This window comes from Podarcis vaucheri, assembly GCF_965113315.1.
Source record: "Podarcis vaucheri genome assembly, chromosome: 1".
In the NCBI taxonomy this organism is placed as follows: Eukaryota; Metazoa; Chordata; class Lepidosauria; order Squamata; family Lacertidae; genus Podarcis; species Podarcis vaucheri.
Window position 1 is genome coordinate 54,166,693 of NC_138759.1, and position 27,228 is coordinate 54,193,920.

The 27,228-nt window shown below is 42.3% G+C and overlaps 1 protein-coding gene across 1 annotated transcript in view; it reads left to right on the plus strand.

The window, feature by feature from the left end:
* Window positions 1-27,228, plus strand: part of TP53I11 (tumor protein p53 inducible protein 11) — a 54,766-nt gene that overhangs the window by 11,109 nt on the left and 16,429 nt on the right. Inside the window, exon 2 of the mRNA XM_082227090.1 lies at window positions 26,991-27,154. Within this exon, the coding sequence (XP_082083216.1) occupies window positions 27,026-27,154 (129 nt within the window). The 5' untranslated portion in view covers window positions 26,991-27,025. The remainder of the gene's footprint in view (window positions 1-26,990; window positions 27,155-27,228) is intronic.

Consider the following 27,228-nt stretch of genomic DNA (forward strand, 5'->3'; position numbering starts at 1 on the left):
TGGGAAATTGCTCTGGAACATTTACAGGAAACGTGAGGTTGAGAAGTAGATGGAAACGGAAAGGAAAGACATCTTGCTATGTAAGTGATAACTTGCATACTGCACAAAAGAATTGCCTGTTTTGTTGCCTTCTTGGTTAACCCCCCCCCCTTTAAAAGGAATGCTGGTCAGCAGTTTTTCTTCTAGAAAAATAGTGTCGGTACTCACCATGAAGTTGTTACAGTTACAGTAAGTGCCACACTTTTTAACAACCACGAAAGAGGTTCCAGTAATGTGTACTCTTGAGTACCCCCTGAAAAAACACTGCTGGTCAGTCTTTAGAAATTATGGCCAATATAGTTCCTTCCTGTTATTATTGTATTAAAACAGCAGTTGGATTTGTGCATTTGCACACATATACTTTCTCATGGTTTTTGTAGCATGATGGCAAAAATATTTGCAAACTAGCAGATTTCTGGAACGCTTAAAGTAATACAGCAAACAAGTGTTCAGCCTCTAAAATGTGACACAGTTTCATCAAAGTGGAAGAAAATTTTGCTCCTTCCAGGTAATGATGTCACAGGTACTAACCAATAGTGGCCTTCTCTTGTATCCTGTCAGTTAATCAGCTATAGAACCTCTTTAGAGGTTTGTCCTTAAGAGGGACCAGTAGAAAATCGGATGAATTAATGTCAACTAGGAAGAAGGGCAGAAGAAAAGAAAGGAGTGAATGGAATTGTTTATTAAGTTCCCAGTTAAAAAGCTGCATTTGGGGATATTTTGCATATTGGGGATAACAAACCGTCTCTTCCCTCTGCTATGTTAAAACAAGCAAATATAAACACATGTTGATTAAGAATATAAGCAATGCAGTTATGGGCACTACACACTTCTGTGACTAATTGCAATAATATAGTGTTGGACCTTCATCACATTTTGGAAGTAACTATGGCTTTGTTCTTTGGGTTTATACTCTTTGGAAAGAAGGACCATGTGTCAAGATTCAGGGTTGTATCCTGTGTCAATCCTACACAGAGTAGACTCATTGAAATTGATGGCAACCACTAACTTAAAGTCCATTACCTTAAATGAACTTACTATAGGATTTGGCAACCCTACTCCAAATAAATCATTCTAGAACTAGTGCTGATGACAGCTCAAGCAGTTTAGTTAGTGATAGCCAGAAGTTTGCAGCTTCCGTTTCCCAAGAAGTCTGTATATATATATTTTTGCAACATAAGTTGCTATGGGAGATACTTAACAACTGAAGGGCACCCAGACTTTGTCCTTGAGGTCTGATTTAGATCTTTGCCCAGTTTCTCAAGAGCTACACTATATACGGAATAAGAATTTGATGAAAATCCAAGTATCGGCCCATAGTCTGCCAAAAAGTAATTTTATATGATTTTTTTTTTAAAAAAAAAATTATGTGTGTGGCAGAAATGGAAAACCCTTTTCAGCCCAAGTGCTGCATTTACTTGCAGACAACCTTCTCAGGACCACATGCCAATAGTGTCAGAGGTAAAAGCTAGTGGAGCAACAGGTGTGACTCTTACCTTTTGTGCAGTAAGTTGTATTCCAGCTACACAAAAGTCGTAATAGTTCCTACATGCACATCCCTATACAGGAAATCAACATGTATTGACATAGTTTAGAGACACATTCCAGCCAGGCAAAAGCATCTGAAGAGGCTGTCAGACAGCCTGGGAAGAGTCTCAAGGGCCAGTTTCACTTGGAGAGCCCCCTTTGGTCCCTGAGCCTAAGTCCTTGCTCCTAATGTATAGATTGGGGTGCAGACAAAGGCAGATGGTAGTAATGGAATTTGGGGCTTACAATTTCAAAAGACCTTCTGGGTGTATAGGCAGCAGAAGACATAAGCCATACATTGGGTCAAAAGTATAGTTCTCTGTGGGACCTGCATATCTGCCCCTGGAGTTAAGTGAATAAATATTGCTGGTGGAAATTTCCAACTTCATCAAGATTAATAAATGAAAGGATTAAAGTTGGTGGGATTTTAAATATAAAAAAGAACTGACAGAGCAGTAGTCAGTCAGCATGGTCAGTGGTCAAGGATGATGGTTGCAGTGCAGCAACATGGGAGACGGGGGACATGATGTTTGCTGTTCCAGGGCTAGAGCACTTCAAAATACTTTTAAAGCTGTTTTAAAATTTTCTGGCTTCTTTCAAACTGCACTGCGTCAAATTCTTGATGCTAACATAATTAGCATTTTCCCCTTTAGCTTTTAACATTTGGTTATTTCATGACTTCACCTGCAACAAAACACATCTCTCCCGGGTTTCTTATTTCATTGTTTTGTTGTGAGGTAGTAGTTAGAGCAGGCAGTTGCTAGATACCGTATTTTTCACCCTATAGGACGCACTTTTTCCCCTCCAAAAATGAAGGGGAAATCTGGGTGCATCCTATGGGGCGAATGCAGGCTTTCGCTGAAGCTTGGAGAGCGAGAGAGGTCGGTGTGCACCGACCCCTCTTGCTCTCCAGGCTTCAGGAAGACATCCGCAGCCTAGGCAGCCCTGCGGGAGGTCCTGCAGGGCTGTCTAGGCTGCAGATAGCAGCCTGCTTCCCGGAGCGTCGGGCGCCCTGAAAGCAGAGCGCTCGGCGCTTCGGGAACACCTCCGCAGCCCTGCGGGAGTTCCCCGCAGGGCTCCCCATGCTACGGATAGCAGCCTGCCGCCCGGCGGGCGGGACGCCCTGAAGCAGAGCGCCCCTCGCACCGGGCATACATCCGCAGCATGGGGAGCCCTGCAGGAGTTCCCCGCAGGGCTCCCCACGCTGCGGGAAGCAGCCTGCTGCCCGGCGGGTGAGGCACCCTGCAGCAGAGCGCCCCTCATGCCGGGCAGACATCGGCCAGCCCCACAAGCTCGGGGGACAGCAGGGAGGCGCAGTGCCGCCATCCCGCTGTTCCTCGACCTGGTTCAGTTTCCCTGACCTGCTTTTTTTTGGGGGGGGGGGATAAAGGAAAAAAGTTTTTCCTTTATTTCCCCCCCAAAAAAACTAGGTGCGTCCTATGGGACGGAGCGTCCTATGGGACGAAAAATATGGTACTCTTGGACTACAAACTCCCATGTGCCCCTGCCAGCATGGACGATGGTCAGGAATGATGGTGTTATTATTACAGCAACATCTGGAGGGACTATGTTGGCTACCCTAGGGTTAGATTGTTGGATAGAGACTAAGAAGACTTGCGTCCAAATCTCTGTCAAGCCATGATGCTTGCTAGGTGACTGTGGGTCCATCACAATCTCTCAAACTAACCTACTAACTCACAGGGTTGTCAAGTTAAAATGGGTGGTGGAAGAACCCTTTACACCTCTGTGAGTTGCTTGGAAGAAAGGTGGCTTGCAAAGAGGGGGGAAAAGGGGGAAACGTTTTCTCTGAAACTATATTTTTATTAAAGGGTCCAAGGTACTTCTTAAAATAGTCATTTCTAGCTCCATTTTTAAGTTGTCATCTCCAGTTGAGTGATTATTCCCCTATCATGCTCAACTTCCAAGTCTTCCTTTTCCTAGTATTCTTTAAATGGACTTAAGACATGGAGATGCCCTTTGAATATAAACAGCATGCGTACATGTCTTCCCGTTTACTTTCTTTGACTGACAAAAATTGCCTGATGATGCAGCAACTAGGAAACTCTCTTTGTGAGAATGAAATCCTAAAGTGCTCAACTGTGTAAATGGGGTGTGCACAAAATAAAAGCAAATAAAATTAAAATTCTTTTTTTAAAAGAGTTGCTGGATGGGTGGCATTGTTGACTATTTGGGCCTTTCAAATTGAATAGTGGGGTGGGGGTGGGGAGAACATTTCATCTGTGAATTAAGAGTGAACATGTTCTTGCTAGCACAATGCTGATTATATTCTAGGTGTTCCTGCTCACTGTTTTACCTATGGAAAGGCTTATTCTTTTTGTAGCACATAAATGGAATGCTGACAAGAAGAAGTTCTCTCTGTCACATCTCCTTCTAGGCATTTAGAGAGTTGATGTTATGGCTTTCTCTAATTGGTTCAGTGCCTGTTAAACCTGCTCATCTCTCTACGTGGGGCACAAAGGTTATCTCCCACAAGGAACAATTCATTTACTTGCTTTGTATATTCTAAAACTAAAAACTCCGTGTGGTTAATGGGAAACTGGAAATATGCCCATTGGCCTTTCATACCATGTGTTCATGAGTGGATAGGAAACATGACTGTGCAAAGGGGTGATCTCTGTCTGGGATGGGTACCTGTGGTCTTTGAAGAAAGTAGTGTGGGGGCTAAATGAGTTGCTCTCAGCATGGCAAAAAGCAAGAGACTTCAGCCTCAATGTTTTGAATATTTTGAAACATTCCAAGTGATGCTGTTGTCAAATCAAAAGAGCATTGTTGCATGCCGTTTCTTCCTCATCTTTTGAATACTCGTCTAATTTTTCTGTTTTGCGTAGAAATGTTCACCTACACCATATGACCCCATTAAACACGTGCCTAGTAGTTCCTCTGAAGCAATTCCATTTCTTTCCCGCTCCTTCCTAATCACCGTGAATTATGAAACACTACTTCATCTGCCTCCCTGCCCTCCTCCTTTCCTCTGACTGTTGTCATATTTTATCTTTCACATAAATCTGTCCATTCTTGCTCTTCTGAAAATCTTCATTACTTCTAATTGTATTCTTTTTCTTTCTTACGCAAGCAGGGGAATTCTACACCTAAAACTAATAATAATCTGTCTGGAATGAGCTTGTTTCCATAGAAACCAACATGATGTCATAAAGATACAGTGGCAATGGCATATCTTTTAGGGACAAGGTGCTCATCAGCTGGGAAAGCTCAATAGCATCTCTAGTTCCATATTTCAAGATGATCTCTGTGTGTCAGATGGGTGGGGTACAAGTAATAAACTGCTATTATATTATGAGAGTGAGAGAGACTTTTTCATCATTCTTGGGCAGTACAGAAAGTGTAACACTTTTTTGAGAATCTTCAGAACATGCCAGGATTTTGCAGTCAGCCATCAGGAACACTATAAGGTTGTAAACTAGAGTAAAGGATCATGTTTGACACCACTGATTGCTCTGTCAATTACAGGGTTTGCACCTGGTAGACTCCTTTTCTCCCCATCCAAGTAACTTTGTTTTTGCTCAGCAACTGACAGGCATACACCCCCCCCAATCTTATATTTTTTCTTTTTCTTCTGCATGCACAAACAGATTAAGTACAAGTGAATTATGCTTAAGAGTGAAAGATCAGCCTTGTTAAAAACAAAGTTCTGCAGCATAAGTTCATTAAGTTTGTTTGTGTACTTTAGACACAGAGTCATAGCCGTAGACTGCCTGACTCTCAGTATAGGGTTGGCTCATCACAGACTGCGGATGCACAGACAAGACTTGGTCAGTATCAGTCTAGCAGATGCAGACATGACTTTTCTCATATTTCTCTGTTTTATATATTTGTTTGGATTATATAATTTGGCTCTTAAAATTGATATATGTGACTTTTGGGAAATGCACAAACTTGGGGCATAAGGTGCAAAGGTCATTTTTCTTTGACCCGTCAGAGTCCAGGTCCCTTAGCTATGTCCTGACCCTCTTTCATTCCTTGTGCCCCCCCATCATTTGCCCTGGCTTCAGAAATCTCTTTTGTGTCCAGAAGACTACTGGTATGCATGCATCATCATCTCCTTCCCCCCAAAGAAACTTTGGATTGTATTCAGCACTAGTCATACTTGGAGTAGACCTATCGAAGTAACTGTACATGGTTAATTTAGGTTCATTAATTTCAGTGGGTCTACTGTGAGTAGGACATAGTTGAATATTGCCTCTTTGGAGGCAACAAAGTCTGCCAAATGTCAGAATAATACCTTCATTAATTCTCCTGCAAGGATAGATTTTACTGTTTTGGGATGGATTGGCTAATATAAACATGTTTGCAAGGAATTTCTCCTAATATAATTCACTTTTGTATGTTATTCTCATAGATGGTTGGAAAACAGATTAGCAGATTAGTATCACTATGTTTCAGTTCTTACATATTTTCAGAAAGTGACAATTTGATAAATTCAGCTTTAAATGAGAGCTGAATCCAATTTCTCCTGCATCCTTAGTGGCCACTTTTAAAATGCAGTGCTTTGGAGGCACCTCAGCCCACAATATTACTCAGGGAGGGGAGTTTGGGAGCCCCCAATTCGACTCAAAACACCTTATTAACTGCTCCATCCAACATGGGCATGTGAAAACCTTGACTGAAATGCCCTTATCTGAATTGTACTTTTGGAAGTACACAGCCAGTGCACAGCCTAATAATGAAGATAATGTAACATTTAACAGTTTCCATCTGATTTACTTTATGGGTCAATTCACCTTGTGAGTCTAAATATGATGCCACACTCTGTACTGTTGAAGGTAATGTCTTGATATGTGCTGTTTCGTTTGTTAACCACATTTAGTGGCTCTGTTCACGAGCAGGCTATTTTAATTTGATAGAATTCCAGATAAGGAGAATTCTCCTTTAGGGCAGAGGGTCAAATTAGATGACCTTTGGATCTTCACAGTTCTGTGATACTGAAACAGAGCTCACACCCCTTTTTTAAACTCAAGAAGGTAGCATGAGAATTCTCAACATGCACCCATCTCATCTAAAGCACATCTTGTCTATAAAGCATTTTTACTGGTCTGGATATAATGTGTTGCTGATAAGGCAGAAAAAATGCAGGTGAATTTCTGAACCAGAGGAGGAGCAGTCTTGGAGAGAAACTGGATAGGTAAATTAAGAAACGTGTACCAGTTCATCTGTTGGGTAAAGCACGTACAAAATACACACACATCTGAATGTGATGTCAAAACTACATTTTTTATTTTTTGCTTTTTAAGTGTTCAGCTGCCACCAACAATGCTTGGTTTGGGCAGGCTTTTAATAATAAAAAGCACTGCTGTTGTATGAGGCTATCCCCATGTGCTGTGCTTTTGTGGATCATAGTGCTTCATCATGCCGTGTGTACGTAGTTTCTACAGATGGGAGATGGAGAGAGTGATGGCACTGCATTAGTGGAGGAGGCACAGAATTTAAATCACCCAGGCTCTTGCAGTTCAATCTTATGATGAGATCAGAGAGTGAGAAAGAGAGACTCAGAGAGCGAAATCTAAATGTAGTTTGGTATTTATATAGCAAGCATGTCTTGCTGTGACTGTAGTTTTGTTTGCTGCCAAACTCTTCTACTTTGAAACAATATGGGTGCAATTTGTGCCAAGTTCTGAAAGTTCAAATACAGCCCTAATCTGAAATGTCTCTAATACAAAATCAAAATGGCACAATAGGGTCTTTTAGGTGAAAACCAAGACAATTTCCCCTTCCACCTATGTTGCTGCCCACCTGGAACTCCCTCTCCCAGTTTACATAATCAAACAATGAAATCCTAAACCTGACCTTTGTCTCTGCTCACCAGCCACTCATGGAAGGAGGGGCTCACACTCCTCTGTTGCCCAGCACAAGAGAACTGTTTTTGTCAGTCACCCATTACCTTCCTTTGTACTACATGATGGTTCTTCTCCCCAGGCTATTCCTGGCAAGGAACCGGATTCAGCCTGCATTTTTACACTGCTAAGCTGTTCACACCTGGGTGAAAACTTCATGCATTTAGTAATCTCCTACATTTACTAACTCTACTACTAGAAATTACATTGTTTGCGTGAATATGGTACCCAGGACTTTTAGTTAGGGGAATCTGTCCCCACATAACACTATATAATAAACAAGCCCATTTAAACAGTGTGATGGTTAAAACAGTTGAAAACAACAATCAAAGCAGGAGACTCAAGTCAAGAAATCTGGGAAATGCCTGTTGAAATAGGAGTGTCTTCAAGAATGCCAGTACCAATGTAAGGTAAAGGGACCTCGTCCATTAAGTCCAGTTGCGGACGGCTCTGGGGTTGCAGCGTTCATCTCGCTTTACTGGCCAAGGGAGCCAGCGTTTGTCCGCAGACAGCTTCCGGGTCATGTGGCCAGCATGACTAACTGCTTCTGGTGAACTAGAGCAGTGCACGGAAATGCTGTTTACCTTCCCGCCAGAGTGGTACCTATTTATCTACTTGCACTTTGATGTGCTTTCGAACTGCTAGGTTGGCAGGAGCAGGGACTGAGCAACGGGAGCTCACTCCGGCGCAGGGATTCGAACTGCCGACCTTCTGATTGGCAAACCCTAGGCTCTGTGGTTTAGACCACAGCACCACCCGTGTCCAGTGTAGCCTCCCATATTTCAGCAGGAAAAACATTCCACAACACCCATGCTTTTTTGTTGTTCTCCTCTAATTCTCCTTTGAGCTGAAATGTTAATTTATACAGCCACAGATCTATCAGGGAAATGTATGTATTTGTTGTCACCTCTTAGTGGAACAGAGCATTTGGAATGTATTTATCAATCCTGCTTTCTTTTGTAACATTTGTCTCTGATGCCTCTGAGCTGTAAGCAAGCCCAAAGTTTTCTCATAAAATTTTTCTTATTCAGTCTACAAGTTGTGATTGATCAAAGGAAACCGTGATAGCAGTATTGCTGCAGAGATTTGGATCCATCTCTATGAAGGGATATGGTTCCAGCTTGGTGGAGACAGGCAGGCAGGTATCCATGAGATGTTCAGCAGCCCAATCAATTATTCACTGGATTGCAGTGGAGCTTTGAGACCGGAAAGTGTTGTTGACTGAGTCATGGTTGCTGCAATGACAAATTGAGGCAGTCCGCTTGAAGCTAAGAACTGCCACATTATCAGAGAAGAATGGAAGGGAGCATTTTACTTAATAAATAGAACTTTATGACTGAAACTGCCAAACTAGCCAATTGTACCTGGTGCCTCTTGATATGTGTTCTGTAACAGAAAGGTATTGGTGGAACTGTAGGAAAAATCAGAATGAGGCAAACACAGGTGTATCATTGCAATATCATAAAGAGGATTAGGGCTTGTCCACACTTCCGCTTGTCCCATGCCTAGAAGGCGCAAGTCAGAGTGGTTTTCTGCTTGACCTGTGCTTTCTAGGCACAAGTCCAAGCAGTTTCCCCCTTGCTCCACTCCTTTCCCAGGGGAAACCCGCTCCTTAGCTCTAAATCAAAGCAAACATCAATCTGGAAAAAAACCAGAAGTGTGGACAAGCCCTTAGCATAGACACCAGCTCTATGTGGCTGAGGACAGCTCAGCGCTGCCACCCCCCCATGCTGAATGAGTTGAGCCCACCCCCAATGTGTCACACATGTGATGTCATGCCATGTGACAAGCCCCTGAAATGTCATGCGGAACTCGGCACCTCTAGCCCTTAGTCTGAGTCATTTAGCCACAGGTACCTAAGGGTTGATTGATGACTGAGGAGGACCTGGCCCCCTCAGGAGTGGAGGGCCCTCCCCAAGTTATTGCCTGACTTACTTTTCTTTTCAAGACATCTATCCGTTGACATGTACACTTTGTGAAAAGTGCCTCGTATATTCTGTTTTCAGTATATACGTATATTAAATGTAGGCTGGTCCTTGCTTGTAATTTTTTATCTTGTGAACTGCCCTGAGATCTTCGAATGAAGGGCAGTATATATATATTTTAATAATGATAATCGTTAAATTACTTCTGTAATTTTTAGCCATTTCAAGTGGGCCCCAGGTGTCTGAACAGGCTCAATGAGGGGTAAGTGCAGTATTGTGATGGCAGGCTCCTTCTCACTTTCCATATCTATTATTTTGCAAGTAGGAAACTCCTGTGACATTGTAATGCCAAACGTGAAGTGATGCCATCCAAACAGTTAGCAACTGAGTGGTGGCACAAGAATAAGCAGCAGGTATGGGATGCAGATTGGGATTGCAGTAGGAGAACAAGCATTTTAACATTCCCTGCCAGATTTCAATGGGATCAGGTTCTAATTGTTGTGAATGGTGTTGTATCTACTTTTGCCCTCTTGCATTGGGGAGAAGCAGCAGCAGACTCTCCACCCCCCATTGCATTCATTAAGCCCTGCTTAGGTGCCTAAAATAGATTTACTGTCATAGAAAGCAGAGCATCAAAGGTATGAAAAGTGGAGGGACACATGGATTGGCAGCTTTGCATGTGAAGTGTCTTAACTGATAAACTCATAAACTGAACACAGGGCAGCAATGCAATGTGGCCACTTTAAACAGTTAATGCAGCCTTAATGCATAAACTGAAGTACAGTGTCCAGATCACAGGGAGTAATAATACAGTGGTACCTTGGGTTACATACGCTTCAGGTTACAGACTCCGCTAACCCAGAAATAGTGCTTCAGGTTAAGAACTTTGCTTCAGGATAAGAACAGAAATTGTGCTCTGGCGGTGCGGTGGCAGAGGAGGCCCCATTAGTTAAAGTGGTGCTTCAGGTTAAGAACAGTTTCAGGTTAAGTACAGACCTCCGGAACGAATTAAGTACTTAACCCGAGGTACCACTGTAGGTCCATTCAATTCTGTGTTTATCAGGCGGCACCTGGAGTGCTGTGTCCTATTTTTAGGAGGACGCTGATTGGTTAAACTGGCATGTGTCCAGAGGAGAGTATCCAGGATGGTGAGGGGTCTGGGAGCTGAGTTGTATGGGGAATGGAAAAGCTGGGTATGTTTAGCCAGCAGAAAAGAAGACAAAGGTGGTGGGGATATGACAGCGGTTTTTGAAATATTTCTAGAGAATATGGAGCAGGCTTGTTTTCTGTTGATCCAGAGGGCAGCTGGACTAGAACCAATGGGTAAAATTGTCAGGAAAACAGATTTCAGCTAGACAGCTATTTGGTAAGGGTTGTTCAACAGTGGAACAGGCTGCTTTCATGCACTGTCCTTCACTGGAGTTAGTGAAGCAGAAGCTGTGATACAATATACATTCCCCCGTGGTTGGGATAGTTGGCTCCCTCCCTCCTTCCCCCATTTTTCCTGCTATTCTCTGGTGCTTGAAACACTGTCAACAGGAACATGCCAGCCAGCACGGGATACAAAACTTTCCCATGGTGCCTGATGCTGGGTGTTCTGGATAAAATTACTTGTTCCAAGGCTACTGGGGCCTGGAATGATGATTTGACAATGTTCTAGGTACTGGGGAGAAGGGGGAGATACGCCTCCTTCCCTTCACTGCCAACCACAGCTGTATATGTACAGTGTGGGGACTCTCTAATTATGACTGGGTACTCTAAATTCATTTATAACTCGTTGGCATGGGAGGGGGGAAATTGCCCCCCTCCAAGCAATGTCCATTTTATTTCCTGCAGAAGGTCTCCTGTTACTAAAGCAGATGTCACAAAATGCATGGAAGCTATATGCACCCTAGTGCATGCCTTTTACATCCTTCGAAAGGTGAGTGGTACCTCGGGTTACATACACTTCAGGTTACATATGCTTCAGGTTACAGACTCTGCTAATCCAGAAATGGCAGGGAATGTGTGGCATGGCACAGCATGCTTAGCATGAAGCAGAAAACATAACCCATCAGATAAGTACAACAGAAATGTTTGCTCTCCCCCATGCCCTTATTTTCAAGACAGAATGCCGACGCCTTCTGTACATTTGGAAGGCTTGTCGCTTCCTTGCAGGGTGCAATTACCAGCCATGTAACAGCGTGGGTGTTGTGTTTAATTATAGCAGACACCTAGGGAGCCTAATAAAATAATTGAGATGTTTCATTTTTCCATGAAGAGAGAAACCAATTTTTATTTAAAAGCTGAGGACTCTTAATGCAGTAAGTTTTGAAACAAGTAGACTTTGAGGGACGGGTGTCTGCATCCAGTTTCACCATCCCTGCCTGCAGCCATGGACTGTCTGCCAACCTTGTGTCCCTGGGAACCTGTGCAGTCTGGCTGCAGTCTGTGCTACCTAAGATAGTGAACGTAAGCTTGCACCTCAAGGGCACCTCCTGCCCTCATTCAAGCTTGAATAGGCAATAGAATTTCCAGCCTGACATTCTGTCTTGGCTTTGAGGAGGCTAGAAAGTCATTTGGGTTTGTTTGCATTTTGTCATGAGGTAAACTTCCATGTTCTGAATTATGATGCTGGAGGAGACTCCTGAGAGTCCCATGGATAGCAAGAAGATCAAACCTATCCATTCTTAAGGAAATCAGTCCTGAGTGTTCACTGGAAGGACAGATCGTGAAGCTGAGGCTCCAATACTTTGGCCACCTCATGAGAAGAGAAGACTCCCTGGAAAAGACCCTGATGTTGGGAAGGAGAAGGGGACGACAGAGGACGAGATGCTTGGACAGTGTTCTCGAAACTACCAGCATGAGTTTGACCAAACTGTGGGAGGCAGTGGAAGACAGGAGCGCCTGGCGTGCTGTTGTCCATGGGGTTACAAAGAGTCGGACACGACTAAACGACTAAACAACAACAACAACAAACTTTCATGTCTCATGTGTTGCACATTAGGATCGACTGTCCTAAGACTACTGTCAGTAATATATTTTATTTATTTATTTTTGCATATACACTTAAAATCCTTCCATTTGGGAAAGCTAAACATAGTGTTAAAAATTACAGGCTATACCATTTATTTTTAAAAAGGAAACGGGCCATCTGCCTGAAACATGTGCTTGGTGGGGTAGTAGCCCAGTGTTTGACTTGATGGTCAGACAAAATTGTGAAGAAGCTGAGCTTACACCACAGCTTGAGAACCCACATAACTTAAAATGCTTCAGCCCCCTGCCACCCAATGCTAGCCCTTAAATAGTGGAGCTCTGCCCCCCCCCCCGAGGTGCATTTAGCTTATTCATTGTACAGCTTTTGCTATATACTGAAGATCTGCCTCTTTACACTAGCCTTGGACCCACCTTTTTCTGCATTTATGCTGTTTTGTTCCATCTGGAAATGGTTTTTAATTTATTTTATAAGTGTAATGATTTTATCTTTTTTATAACTGTAAACTGTTTTGTTATAGCCCACCCTGGGACAAAGGCCAGGCAAAAAATCATATAAATAAATACTCAAAAAAACCTAGAATGAGAGAACTGTTTTGCATATTAGAAGAGCAGGTCTATAATGCTGGCAGGTAAGACCGAGCTTGAATGGAAGAGCAGGGAGGGAATTAAAAGAAACTAATTCTCCCCCACTTCCTGCACATGAAATGCTTCTCTGTTTCAGTAAATGTTTTGAGTGGACTGTGAAATGGACAGAAGCCTTTGACCCATTACATTAGGGCAGGAAATGTACTAACTTAGCTTTTGGGAAACTCATGTAAACAGATCAGGTTGCCTGATAACATCTTCATCACTGCTTGCATGGTCCCTGGGATCAGGAAGAAGTCTTGTTCTTTTTTTAAAAGATAAAAATGGAATAAGAAGCATATTTGTATGGGAAGCAAATAGCAACTTAAAGGAGGGATTTCATTAAATTTCTTTTACACACACACCTTCCCCTGCCCCAAGAGTTGGTGTGTGTGTGAATGTCAATCTCTGGTGGGGTACTTTTTTGGGGTGTGTGTGGAATGAGGTGCTCCTGTCTGCTTTCTGTGGGATTCTTTTCACTTCCAGGGATGCCATTATTATGGTTCAGGCTAGATGTGCCAAGTTTGCATTGCAGATCCACACTGGCCATGCGTGAGGTTAATCTGCATCAGCAGGGCTCACTGGAGCAATTGAAATACTAGGTGCAATTACTTCAAAAGGCTGAATTCTCATTCCATTCTTATTATCTTTCCATCTGGGTTTGGCTCCACTTCCTGTGACCATCAAAACACCAGAGGAAGAGATGAATACAGAGTAATCTTCAGTTTCCCATAATATGTGGGGGAATAAAACTGAAGGACAAGTAATGTCAACCCCCCACATTATACAACACTCTCTATTCTGTCTTTGCAGTGGACTTAATCTGACGCTAATCTTTTCTGAATAACTTGTCCCTGGCTGAATTTCTGTGAGTTGCATTTTTTTTTTATGGGGGCCCTGTATTGGTGTTGACTTAGAAAATAATAGCTTAAACTAAAATAAAAAAACAATCCCCTTTCATAATACCATGTCATCAAATAATAAAAGGAAGGTGTGGCAGTTTGCTTCCTTTAACTTGGAGGGGGGGGCATGACTGTGTTGTTAATGTCTGATCAAAAATGATTCTCATGGGAGCTCTCAAACTAAAACATTAATTGGAACTCAAAGTATCTCCCATCCTGAGGCCAGGCTGTGGGTCTAAAGGGAAGCCAACCATCAAGTATGCCTCTCTATCTCCCATGGTGGCAATGAATCATAAGTAGAATTTAAGGGGTGCATAACGTATCACAGTTAAAAATAAAGTAAAAAATATGTATATCAATGTTGTGTATAAAGTATTAATTTAATAAATATAATTTTTATTAGATGTTAACTAGATAGGGAACCAGCAGCTGTCAAATATATGGCCCCTGACCCAGATTTTGCTTCTGGTAGCAGTTGTCATAACTGTTTAGAAGTTGTAAGGCTTGTAGTTTGTCTCTGCTGAAGAGAATCTGAAAAGAAGAAACTAGAAACAATGGATTAGCAGCAGCTGAAAATGAAACATAGCATCAGTGCCAGTGCCAGACACACACCCTGACGTAGTGTGCCATTAAGTGTTGGTCATCTCTGCACTAATGCTTCCTCTAGAGCAGGGTTTCCCAAACTTGTGTCTCTATCTGTTCTTGCATTACAAGTTCCATCATCCCAGACCACTGGTCCTGCTAGCTTAGGGGTGATGGGAGTTGTAGTCTAAAAAAAAACAGACATAAGACCTAAGTTTGGGAAACCCTGCTCTAGACTTTAGCACAAAACAGAAGTCTAAGTCAGTTTCATCAACTTCACAATTGAAAGGGACTTTTTTTTAAAATAAATTTTTTATTAGGATTTTCTCATTTTTTAAGACAAACACACAAAAACATAAACATACATATCAACATTACACACAAATAACACATATAATTTTAAAATCTTATTTTCTTAATCACTTTCCCGGACTTCCCCCACCTCCCCTTCTTGCATCCCCATTAAAAGTTTAGCCCAGCAAGTTCTTTGTACCCAAATTAATCCCTTATTAATATTTTACTTAGATCATCTTAGTTAACCAATTTCAAACTTCTATAATTCATTTTAATACCCAACATCAACCCCTTTTTCTAAGATCGATCCACATTCCCTTTCACGAAATTCCCAATTATTAAAATACTTACAAAAAGTCTTAACAAATAAGAGCATATACTTGTAACCCTTTGGATTCTAAGGCTTCCCCCCCTCCCCCGGTTTTGATCCCTAAAAAATTGTCCTTCAATCTAGCAGTTCTCAGCCTGGATCTATCACATCCGAGGCCTTTAAGTCTCTTTCAGTCACTTTCAGCCGGTTTTGTTGACTGTCCTTTATGTTGACCATTCGATCTCGGAGCATCTTTGACCCAAAAGGGTCTATATTTTTTCCAACCAGTTCTCCATATTCAAAGGAAGAGTCCAGATCCTGCTTCTTGTTCTTTCCAAGTCCAAATATCCCAAATGTCCCAAACGTTCCAGTTTTCACCTTGGTCAAATTTGTAATCCATAAGTCTTCCGGACTCCCCATGGGGAAGAATCCCCACTCTTCATTCTCGATTTCAAACCAAGTTTTCAACATCCGAACTTTATCTTCCTTGTATTCTGACCTTAGAGGCTTCTGGTTGTCCTTTTTCACTTGCATCATTTCTGCTCCTCCTTCACATTCCTCCAAAACAGCACATATATCTTGCTTCCCAGCTGTAGATTCTTCTTGAGTCAAGTCCACCGCTTCAGCAGAGTTGTTTATTTTAAAATTCAAAGTTGTCAGATTCGTAGCCATAACAAGACTCTGCTCTTGCAGCTTTCCCAGAAGTTCAAAGACCCTATCCAGCTCTGCTTGTAATTTTCCATCTGCAGCCATTGTAATGTCCCAAATCCCCTCTAGAGGGATTTTGGTTACTAAGTGTTCTTTTCCCAACAATCAGGTTATTTTGTTATTATTGCCACTCTAATTTTAAAAGCTTACAGTCCAATGTAACAAAAGTAACCGACACAAGTAACAAAAAACGGAATTTCCTGACTTTGACAGCTCAGTTGACAGCTGTCAAACTCTGTAGATATCTTCACAGGCTCCCTCACAGGTCACTCCCGGATCCGGAGGGGGGGGGGTTACACTTCAACTCTAAAGATCAGTTCCAATCCTCCAGCAATAAACTTATAAGTCCAAATCGTGAAATTAAGAATTTTATCTCAAAGAGAGAAAGACAGTCTCTTGATCTTAGTTGTTTAATTCTTGCTTTAAATTGCCTGCAAGGGGGGGGGAGGCGGACTTCCTTTTGGCACCTCCCCCGGTCGTACCGAATTCGATTAAAAAGAATTTTTAATTCCAAATTCCGTATTACTCACGGGTTGTTACATTTTGAGTCCAAATGATCAAGGAAAGAAGTCAGCGCTCTCCAGCCATGGCTTGCGGCTTCACAGCACCACGCCACTCTCTGCCACCCGCTCTGAAGCCTTTAAAAAGGCTTTTTTGTGGGTCGGAGGGGGCGCAAATGGTGCCCGCCGAGTCACCAGGTCCACAGGCATCCGCGCCTGTGGTTTCTAAGGGTCCCCGCGTCGTCGCCGCGGCAGGACCCCTCCTCCACCGAGCCGATTCCCTCCGGAGCTCGGAGGGAATCCGCCATTAGCTGGTCGCACCAACCCGGAAGTCGCAATTGAAAGGGACTTCAGGATACAGACTAGAAATGTAAAAACCAGGCAGCAAGGTTTCTTAAAGAAAAAGTTTTTATTTGGATTTTGTCAGACAAAAAGCAAATATGGGTGCATTTAGGAAAATGAAAAAATGCCCACCCCCCCTTAGGGGCAGCCAACTTATATGCCTTTTTGCAAAGCACAGCCCAGCCCCTTAGCTTTTCCCTTAACCAATGATTGACAATTTCCTATGGTCTTTGATGCATATTCATTAAAGCTCAACCAATGAAAAAATTGGCGGTGGCCTTTCGGTTCCAAGTTGCCTATTCCACTAGGTGGCGCTACTGGCTTATAAACTACTTGACCTATTTACTAGTTCCAGGAAATACCCCTGCTTCCTAGAAATGTACCGAAGCGAGTCGTGTGGTTTAGCAACTTCTCACTTAAGAGTTATATCTGGACCCTGGTGGTCGGCAAACATCCTGCTGCTTGCCTTTGTCAGGGGTCGTTTCTCAGAAATGGCTTAACCTCAACTGGCAAACTTCCTGCAGGTGCAAGCTACCCTAACCGCAATTGCTTTTTGCAAACAGTTGCAAACAGGAGAGAAAGAGAAATAGCTTTTCGCTTCTAGCTTGTTCTCTTAAAATGGCTTTTAGTCTGGCTCTCACAGTATTCCAGTATCCCAAGGTGGGCCCGTGGCCTTCACTCCTTCACAATCATCATGTAAACCACATGTAAGCAACTTGCAGCTCAGAGGCCCCATACAGCCCCCAGAGGCTTTCAGTGTACAGTGGTACTCAGGTTACAGTTGCTTCAGTGTACAGACTCCGTTAACCTAGAATTAGTACCTCGGGTTAAGAACTTTGCTTCAGGATGAGAATAGAAATTGCACACTGGGGGCACGGCGGCAGCGGGAGGCCCCATTAGCTAAAGTGGTACCTCAGGTTAAGAACAGTTTCAGGTTAAGAACAGACCTCCAGAACGAATTAAGTTCTTAACCCGAGGTTCCACTGTATCTGAGCTGCCCCATATCCCCAGTTGAGGTTGTTTTGCTTCCAAGACACTTTGAAAGTACAAGGTGCCCTTCCCTGCTCCAACCCAAACATTCCATATCTATAGACTCAGAGGATAGGTCAAAGCATTTACAATTATATCAAGCCAACAAAAACATAATAAAATTTACAATTCAATCCCATCAGCCGTCATATTACTGTACAGTTGAAATATTCAAAAGGGCTGGAGGAAAAGAAAGATTGTCTGTCTTCTGGCACCAACTGAAAATGCTTTCATGGAGTGAAGTTCAATGGGAAGGGTGTTCTATATACTCAGCTATTGATGAATATATTTAGGTTTTATATAAACACAGACTGACTGACCTACACACAGGTTGTTTTTCTTGGTGGACGAACCAGGGGTGGGGCAGGAAATCTTATAGGGAATATAGGAATCTGCCTATACTTGATCAGACCATTATTTTCTGTATTGACTGGGTGCAGTTCTCCAGCAGAAATCTACCACTCGCTAACTTACTCTTTTTTTAAAAAACAACAAAAGCAGCAGCTGAACAAAACTGGAAATAACAGGCATCTTTACCTGGAACCTTCATGTTTGCAAAGCACGAAGGGTCCAGGTAAGAAGCCAATTAATGATTTGGAATATTTTAAGTAGATGTTCTGGTATAACCACTGCATAGTTTGGCATGCACAAACCTTTTTTTACCCTGTGCTTGTGTGACTGTAAAGCTGCTGAATTCACAGTACCTTGAGAGAATGGCTGTGTTGATGCTGAACTCTGCAGCTTTTTGCAGGCAAATAGTCACTGCAGAATAAAAAGCTTTGCCTTTTAAGTATTTGTATTTTCATGGCTCTGAATTTTTTTATTCCTCTTATATCCATTGTGGAAGTCTCATGGCAGCATTGTGGCAAATCATTTTTGAATTAGTAATGTTTTTCAGCAGAACCAATGATGAAGGGAAGTGGAGTCATGAGATCAGAATCTTCTTGTCCCTTCTTCTCTGCCACTCCCCACCACAAAAATAAAACCCAAAACTAGAGAAAGATGGAACTCGTAGCTTTTGCATTGTCTATTTTGTTTATCTTTTCTAGTCTAAAGACTCCAAGGCAGATTTCAACAAACAGTAAAAATCACAAAGGTGAAAGCATCCTAAAACTAATAGTACAGTGGTACCTCGGGTTACATACGCTTCAGGTTACTTACGCTTCAGGTTACAGACTCTGCTAACCCAGAAATAGTATCTTGGGTTAAGAACTTTTCTTCAGGATGAGAACAGAAATTGTGCTTCGGCGGCAGCAGGAGGCCACATTAGCTAAAGTGGTGCTTCAGGTTAAGAACAGTTTCAGGTTAAGAACAGACCTCTGGAACAAATTAAGTACTTAACCCGAGGTACCACTGTACTAACATAAAACAACAGTGCATAATGAAAATGAACACTGATCAATAGAAGCTTTGGTAAATAGAATAGCCTTGGAAACTCTTTGTATTTGAAATAGCAGAATCGAAGGACTGCAGTACAGATTTGTTTTCTGAAACAAAAATGGAAATACATTTCAAAATTGGCATCTTAATAGTTTTGCCAAAATATTTGAACAGTTTAATTGGGGTATATGAAATATTGAAACTGTGTTTTAATGTGCCTTTTGAAGAAATTAAATAATAATGTTGCATTCAGACTGAAAGCAAAATGTGGATCTTAAAGCTTTACATTGCCCTAAAGGGCCTAGGCAGGCAGTTTATGGTTCATTTGCTTAACTTGAAAAATTCATAGCAAGCGGCTGCATCTCTCAGGCCAGAAATAAAAGCACCCCACCCCATCCCTGCTTTGCAGGAGAGGCCGGGTGGAATTCAGTAAGCAGAAACTGTCTCTTTTGATAGCTGCAGGCTGAAGATTTCAAGCTGTGGACACTGGACCTCTTCCTGACAACAGGAACAGCAAAAGAAAACCCCTCCCCTGCATTTCTCTTAGTCCATGGAGAACTTTCACTGGGCGGGAGAACTTAGGAGCGGGAGGGGGGAGGGGCTGTCTCACCAAATGCCCTGCTTGGACTCACTCAGAAGTGAGGAAGATATCAAAGTTTTGGAGTCTCCAGAGTTTGGCCTAAAGTAAAGGAATACAGTGGTACCTTGGGTTAAGCACTTAATTCATTCCGGAGGTCTGTTCTTAACCTGAAACTGTTCTTAGCCTGAAGACCACTTTAGCTAATGGGGCCTCCTGCTGCCGTTGCGCCGCCGCCGCACGATTTCTGTTCTCATCCTGAAGCAAAGGTCTTAACCCGAGGTAATATTTCTGGGTCTGTAACCTGAAGCGTATGTAACCCAAGGTACCACTGTAGCTGGGTTCTTGTCTGAGTTTGTCAGTCTTTTATTTTATGTGATAGATTCTTGCAATATTTGAATGTCTTTCAGCCAGGGGTGAAACCAATCCCTACGTTCACACAAGTGATCTCTGTGCGCCAGAGGATTTAAATGAGAGTCAAAATCCCACAACAAGTGGAGGGGTGCTCAGGCCAGCCAAGATTTGTGGACTCCTAATTGGCTGTATTTCTGTTTGAAAGCTAATCTTGGGGGCTCCAAAGTGATTAGTTTTTTAAGCTGGAAGGGTAGACTGAGGTGCTGAGGTGCCTCTCTCTATTTTTTATTTTTACTGTATTTTATAAAATGTATACACTGCTTGATTGTTCAAAAAAACAACCACCACACAACCCTCAAAACGGGTTACAAAGAGAATAAAATAAGCAGCAAAAACAGTTAAAAACAATGATATAAAACATTTTTTAAAAATCAGCAATAAACCAAAACATGCATCAACATTTTACATGCCTGGGTCGGCTTGTCGCAAAACCTTGTTTTAACAAGGTCTGGCAAGGTCTTGACTGCAGGGCTAGGATTGGTCAGACCTGCTGTAATGGGGTTTGAAGAGGAACATTCATGATGATTTCCCAAGGTCCTGGATTGTCAGAAATACAACTTGGGAACAGGTATCGGCTATGGGTCTCCTGGCCACCGATGATGATGATGGTGATGATATTATTTATATCCTGCCATTTCGCCAGACCAAGGTGGCTTTACACAAGTACGATTCTAAGAGGGTTGCTTTTAATTCTGTGGCAACTTAATACAGCCTGTTCCTAACGCTTCTGTAACATGAAGATGACACCACATAAAATTTCTCTATATTTTGCTAAGCAAATTATCCAGCTATTCTCTGCAGCTGTTATTGACATTTTCCTGTTGGGACTCTCAAGAAATCTGTTTTACGTATCTTATGGTTCAATCATGAGTCAGAATCTTTGGTGTATACGGAGCTAATATTGAGATTTGGGTCTCGTAGGGCAATTGGCATGATATTTCATCCTAGGATGATTGCAAATGTCCCATGAAAGTGTGTGTGTGGGGGGGAGAGACAAAAAAAAAAGCACTTTGCTCCACCTAAATACATTAGTAGGCTTCTTTCCGTGTCGAGTAGAGATGTGTGAGACTTCGTAAATGTCATGGGTTTCTTCAGACTTGCTCAGAGGGCATATGATTTTGCTAGATGGTTCAAAGTTTGCCTGAAGGGCATGTTTGTGGAAATAACATGTTTATCCAGAGCAGCTACCACATGGTACTTTATTCCTCCAACCTTTAATTTCCATGGAGTCTGGATCTTCCACAGGATTGTGGGGGGCTGCATATCTTTGTTTTGACCCCGTGCTTGCCTTTGCATAAAACAAAGAGAAGGAACTGAAACTCTGTGAATGGCTGGTAACGATTAATATGGGGGGGGGACCTGCTATCTAAATAAAATGAAATATTAACAGAGTAAATTGTCTGGGAGGGATGGGAATTATCCAGGAGAGAGTTAGATTACAAATGAAGAAGCCTGTGATTCCCAATCAGAGTTTGCTGACCATACAACTAAAGTTGGATTCTTAACAATGGCAAGGAAGCCACAGCCATGCCTTGCCTTCTCATGTCTCTGTGCAGTTGTGCTATACAATGCACTCTGTCTCCTCCCCATTCCTGCTTATCCCAGCTTCCCACGGTCTGGTGAAGGGTCAGTGTCTCTGTAGGTTTCACTGACATGGTCAGCAGTGCCTAAGCAATGTGCTATTTGACTATTTTGGGGCATTTGCTATTCTGGCCACTTCTCATAAGTTCCCTTTACAGTGGTACCTCGGGTTACATATGCTTCAGGTTACATATGCTTCAGGTTACAGACTCCGCTAACCCAGAAATATTACCTCGGGTTAAGAACTTTGCTTCAGGATGAGAACAGAAATTGTGCTCCGGCGGCGCGGCGGCAACGGGAGACCCCATTAGCTAAAGTGGTGCTTCAGGTTAAGAACAGTTCCAGGTTAAGAACAGACCTCCGGAACAAATTAAGTACTTAACCCGAGGTACCACTGTATTTAAAATAGATTTTTGGGCCACCTCTGAAGGGCAAGAAATCCCCTTAAAGGTAAGAAATCCTCCCAAGGTGGCTCACATTGTGTAACACAATGCAATTACTGTTGCAACCGCCAATGAAATTAATAAAAAACCAGAAGTACACACCACCCAGGTACAAAAATTATCCAAGTAAGACCAGCTTCAGGCAAAATCATTCTAACAGCAAGCCATGAAAACAAATGAGGCTTCACGGCTTTACCGAATGCCTGCGTTGATGGGGCCTGACGGCTCTCAGCTGTTGTTCTGCTCCAGCGACTTTAGAAAAATTCCCTACAATCTGGCGTAATGGAGAGGAATGGCAGAATCGGGTCCTGCAGCAAAATGCGTGTTTCAGTGGGAGTAAGGTGAAACAAACAAACAAAAAGCACAACCTTATGGATACACATTCTGGGCACACACTCTGGACAGTCTAACAAAATGCCTTCATCTAGTCTAATCAATGATGCATTCAAATGGAAAAAAAGTATTGGCCTGTGAGGAAAATATATCATTCAGCATTTCTTGTTTAGAGATCAAGAGTTGGGCACCTTGAACATAAATTTAATGCTCATTAATCTGTGCTAGTGATTGAGTCAGTAGTCCCATACACAAACGTCTCATGCCACACTCCAATTTGAACTTGTTGAATATAAATCTTGAAACTCGAAAGTGTAACGATCCAGGATATGGAATCATCACAGCAGCAGTTAAAGTTGTGAAGCAGACCTTCCCAGAGTTTTTCTCAGGGTGTGTTTGGTTCATAAATGGATGTTAAAGCAAGACTCAGAATATCTGCTCATGGCCTCCAGAGGCCATGCACTCAACAACCTAGGAAGTTGCTAGACTGAGCTTTGTTTAGCATGCCTCTGCAGTGCAAGCAACACCTGGACCTCGTATAAGTATGATGACAATATTTGTTAGTGCTGTTTTGTTGGGTCGCCAGCCAGAACTCAGTTGTGGTACAGGTTTTTGTGTGTGTGCTAAATCAAGGAGTTTGCTAACTTGGTTGTATTTGGGGGGAATTCTATTGGTCTCTTGTGCTTCATGTGGGCTTTACCTGGATGGCCACTTTGATAACAGGATGTTGAACTAGATAACCTTTGGTCTGATCCTATATAGCTCTTATTATGTGTCTGATGCTTTGATGGGAGAAAGATGGTGAAGTAATTATGTCCAGTGCTTTTTTCTGGGGGTACGCATACCCCTAAACATTTTGTGAATATTTGTACTTTTGTCCATTTACTGTATTTATTTTTCCCAATTTGAACTATAAAATGGTGATTTTCTTGAGTCAAAACGAGAGTACACCTAAACATTTATTTTTAAAGAAAAAAGCATTGGTTAAAACTCTGCTACTAGAGACACCTCTGCTTCCTTTAACATTCAACAACTCCTTTAATCAATCCCTCCAAAACTTTCCTTCCTTCCTTCCTTCCCACACTTCTTGTTGTCCTTCTACCAACAGGTGGGGAGCTCTTTATTCCATCAGGCCTTTAGGAACTGACTGGAAAGGGCAAGTGCTGTGATGTTAGTTGCTGCTGTTGTCTGTATTTTTAATAGATCCTTTAAATATTGTTTTAATTCTGTTAGTGCTAAATTGCTTTTTTAATGACTATCTTTTCTATGTTTTAACTTTTTTCCTGTTTGATCTGTGAGCCACCTTGAACCCCAGTTAAGAAAAAAAGGCAGCATATAAATAAATACAATAATAATTCTGAGCTGAAAGTTTAAAAATTTAGACTTTCAACTTTGCCTTTTGTATATGTTGGTGTGAAACAAGCCCAACAGCTTTTTGCTCATAGTTTGTATTGTTCTATTTTGTAAAAGTTTTTGCTTTTCACAGCAGGAAATGAGCCAGTTCTTTGAGCATTGCCACGATACTTCTAGGTATGTTAGAGGAAGGTTGTGCTGGAAATGTTGGTATGCATCTCGGCTTGCATTGTAGGCTGATGTATCTGCATGGGTAAGAGAGCACAGGGAGAGGAACATTCAACTTTCTTAGAAGCTACTTTCTGACCTAATCTGTGCTGACCTTACATCAGGTGCTGGACTGATGCTCTGAGAGTTGCTGACCTCACTTCCTACTTCCTTCCTTCCTTCCTTCCTCCTGCTCCCCTTCCCTTGGTGGGGGAGACGTATTGGTGTGTCTTTCCTGCTGAGATGAAAAAGCAAGCAAGGCCCTTATCAGGGTGGATTTGATTTAAATCAAATCAATTTAAATCACTAGTCAGTAAGACTTGATTTAAATCACTAGTCAGTAAGACTTGATTTAAATCTTTTTTTTTTTTTTTTTACAGAAAGCCTCATTCTTGCTGGTATAATCATAATATTTACAACCAGATGAAGGTTTCATTTTTGGAGTAATAAGTTCTCAGAGTAGTTTTTACAGTTATATAAAAAATTACTGATTTGGTTATACTATTAGAAATACATAGATAGTTAAATATGAAATTATTGGTAGGTTTAGTTAGTTAACTGTTTATATTTGGACAACTTTTCTGCTGTACTTTATTGGAAGGAGAAAAATAATCATTTCCTTAATAACAATTTAAACAACGTATTTAACTAAAACAATGGCCATATTGGGTTGGATTGATGGGAATCAAAGCCCCAACATCTGGAGGCCTACCGGTTCTCTATCCCTGATTTAGGGCATGTTAGCATTTTGGCTTTGCTTTGATACTTGGATTAGGTTCATTATACTTATGCACTTACTTCCGCTCTCTCTTTTCACTTAACAAAAATTGATAAAATAGCTATCTAGAATACAATTTGTGTAGACCAAATACCAGCACTTCTGCTGTTATTTAGTATGTCAAGCATGTTTTGAGATTGCATTAGCTATCTTTAGAAAAGGGAACTGTATATGTATTGGGCAGATTGATCTTCTTTCCATCCCATTGGCTAAATCTCTTGTTGCCCTAGTTTACTGCACTACATCAAATTTCAAAATGCCCAAGGGGAGTCAACATTGCAAAAAGAAACCAGCAACACACATTAAACAACAACAACGCTTGACAGTACAATTTAAAAGAAAAAAACCCAGAAGGCAATGAACTCTAGAGCAGGACTGGGCGTAGTGTGGGTTTTCAGCACCCGGGGCAAGGCAAGTAATTTGCGCCCCCTAACCCGTGGATTTGCGCCCCCTAACCCTAAACCCCAGATGTTGCGCCCAATGCGGCACCCCCCCTGCACCCCCCATGCTACGCCACTGGGACTGGGGACTTTGTGGCTCTTGATGTTTTTGGGCTCCAGCTCCCATCAGTCCTGGGCAGCATGGACAGAGGTAAGGGATGATGGGAGCTATAGTCCCACAACACCTAGAGGGCTACCCCTTCTCTGCTCTAGAACTATTTTAATAGGAAGTGGATGGGATGTTCTTCTTTTAAGGTGTACAGGAATTGGATATGTGATTTAACCAAGAACAGCTGGTTTATTTTGCTAGAGAGGCACACACTTGTAGATGTTCCAGAGCAACGAAGTCCACTTCTAACTTGATCCCAGCACTGAAGGCCTCCCTGCCTGCCTGCCCAGGAAGGGTTTCTTAATGTTTGAGACTATGTGGGGGAACCACGGGGGTGTGTGTCTGAAATGAGGCTGGCTGGTTTGATGTGGCTTTTAGTGCCCTCTTGCCATAGGGCGGTAAGAACTCCTGCATGCTCCTGCATTCTCAAGTAGCTGTGCCTGACCACATTGTGTGGACCCCTGGGGTTACAAGGAAGAGAAGCACTTTAAGCATACAGATTATACCTGAATCAAAAATGTGACATTTCAGAAGAAGCACTGCATGTTGAACATGTTTACTTGAAGTCCAACTCCATAAAAATCAATAGCACATATTTTGAGAAAATAAGATTTTTGGACGAGAGCACTAATGTGAAATGTTGTTATTTCTCTTCCTGGAATCTAGCATATAGGGCAAAGTTTCCCCTTCCCTAAAATGTGCTGTGTTCTTCCCTATTTTTCTTCTTCTTGCACCACCACTGTATTTTGTAGGTGTCTTGCAAATGGACTCCTGCTACCACCATCACCGCAACTCCTCCTCCTAACTTGTACTATCTCTTTCTCTGCCTTGGCCATATGAGCACACACTAGCATGACTAAATGAAATCACATTCTTGCCTTTTTAATAGAACCAGAAATGGCTATCCTAGTATAACCGCCCCCCCTTGAATTCACAAGCCTCCCCACTTTTCTGCCAGCCGAAGCAAAGGCAGACTCATGGCTGATAACAAAGCTCTCCCACCCGCTATAATTAAGGAGATAAAAGCACATAGAGCAGAAGTTTATCTGGGAGATGCTGTGAGAAGAAAGTTTATTCTGCAGCTGCCTTCAGTGAATTTCCATTCCAGTCGTGTTTGGCTTCAGAACTGGAAGAAATTGCAAACTCTCAAACATATCAACCCACAAGGAGAAGAACTGGGTAGGTTTCAGGGATGCTTCTGCTCTGCTGCCCAGTTTTCTCAGCAGGGTGATCAGTGTGGTGAACTAGTCAGAGAGGTAGGCAAGGACTGGGGTGGGGGGAACCTTGGTTTCAATTCTTACTTTATCATGAATCTCACTGGTTGACCTTGGCCAGCCAACCTCTCTCTGTCTAGCCTGACTTACAAGAGTGTTTATAGGGTAAACTTGGGGTAGAGCCCCATTTGATATTGTGAACTCCTTGAAAGAAGGTGAAGTTAGCAGTGGAACAAGCGTTTAGTTTCTGTGTGTTTTGTAAATAAGGATGCACCTATCCAACTGGCTAAGCATCTAAACCCACAGGTTCATCCTTGACATACACAAGATAAATTGAGGAGGATCTCTAAATTTTGTAAGCATAAGACAGAATGAATGCCAATTCTTCCATGGCCGAAGAACACAGTTGGTTTGGGATGCAATACATCATTGCGTCAAATTGTTTTTGCATTAAAACCAAATGCATCTCCTCCTTGAATTTGTGGCTGGATTTGACCCTGCTTTTCTCTAACCTCTAGTCTTTCTCATTTCAGCTTCTGCCCAAGCCAGTGACTACCTGTGAGTCACCATGGCAACCAAGCAACCTCCCCCTCTGATGAAGAAGCACAGCCAGACAGACCTTGTGAGCCGCCTGAAGACACGCAAGATCCTAGGGGTTGGAGGGGAGGATGATGATGGAGAAGTTCATAGGTCAAAGGTAGCAAACATTTCAGTTTTCACACTGCTCTGGTTATCTGAAGGTTGGGGAGGTTGGCATTCAGCAAAGGGCTG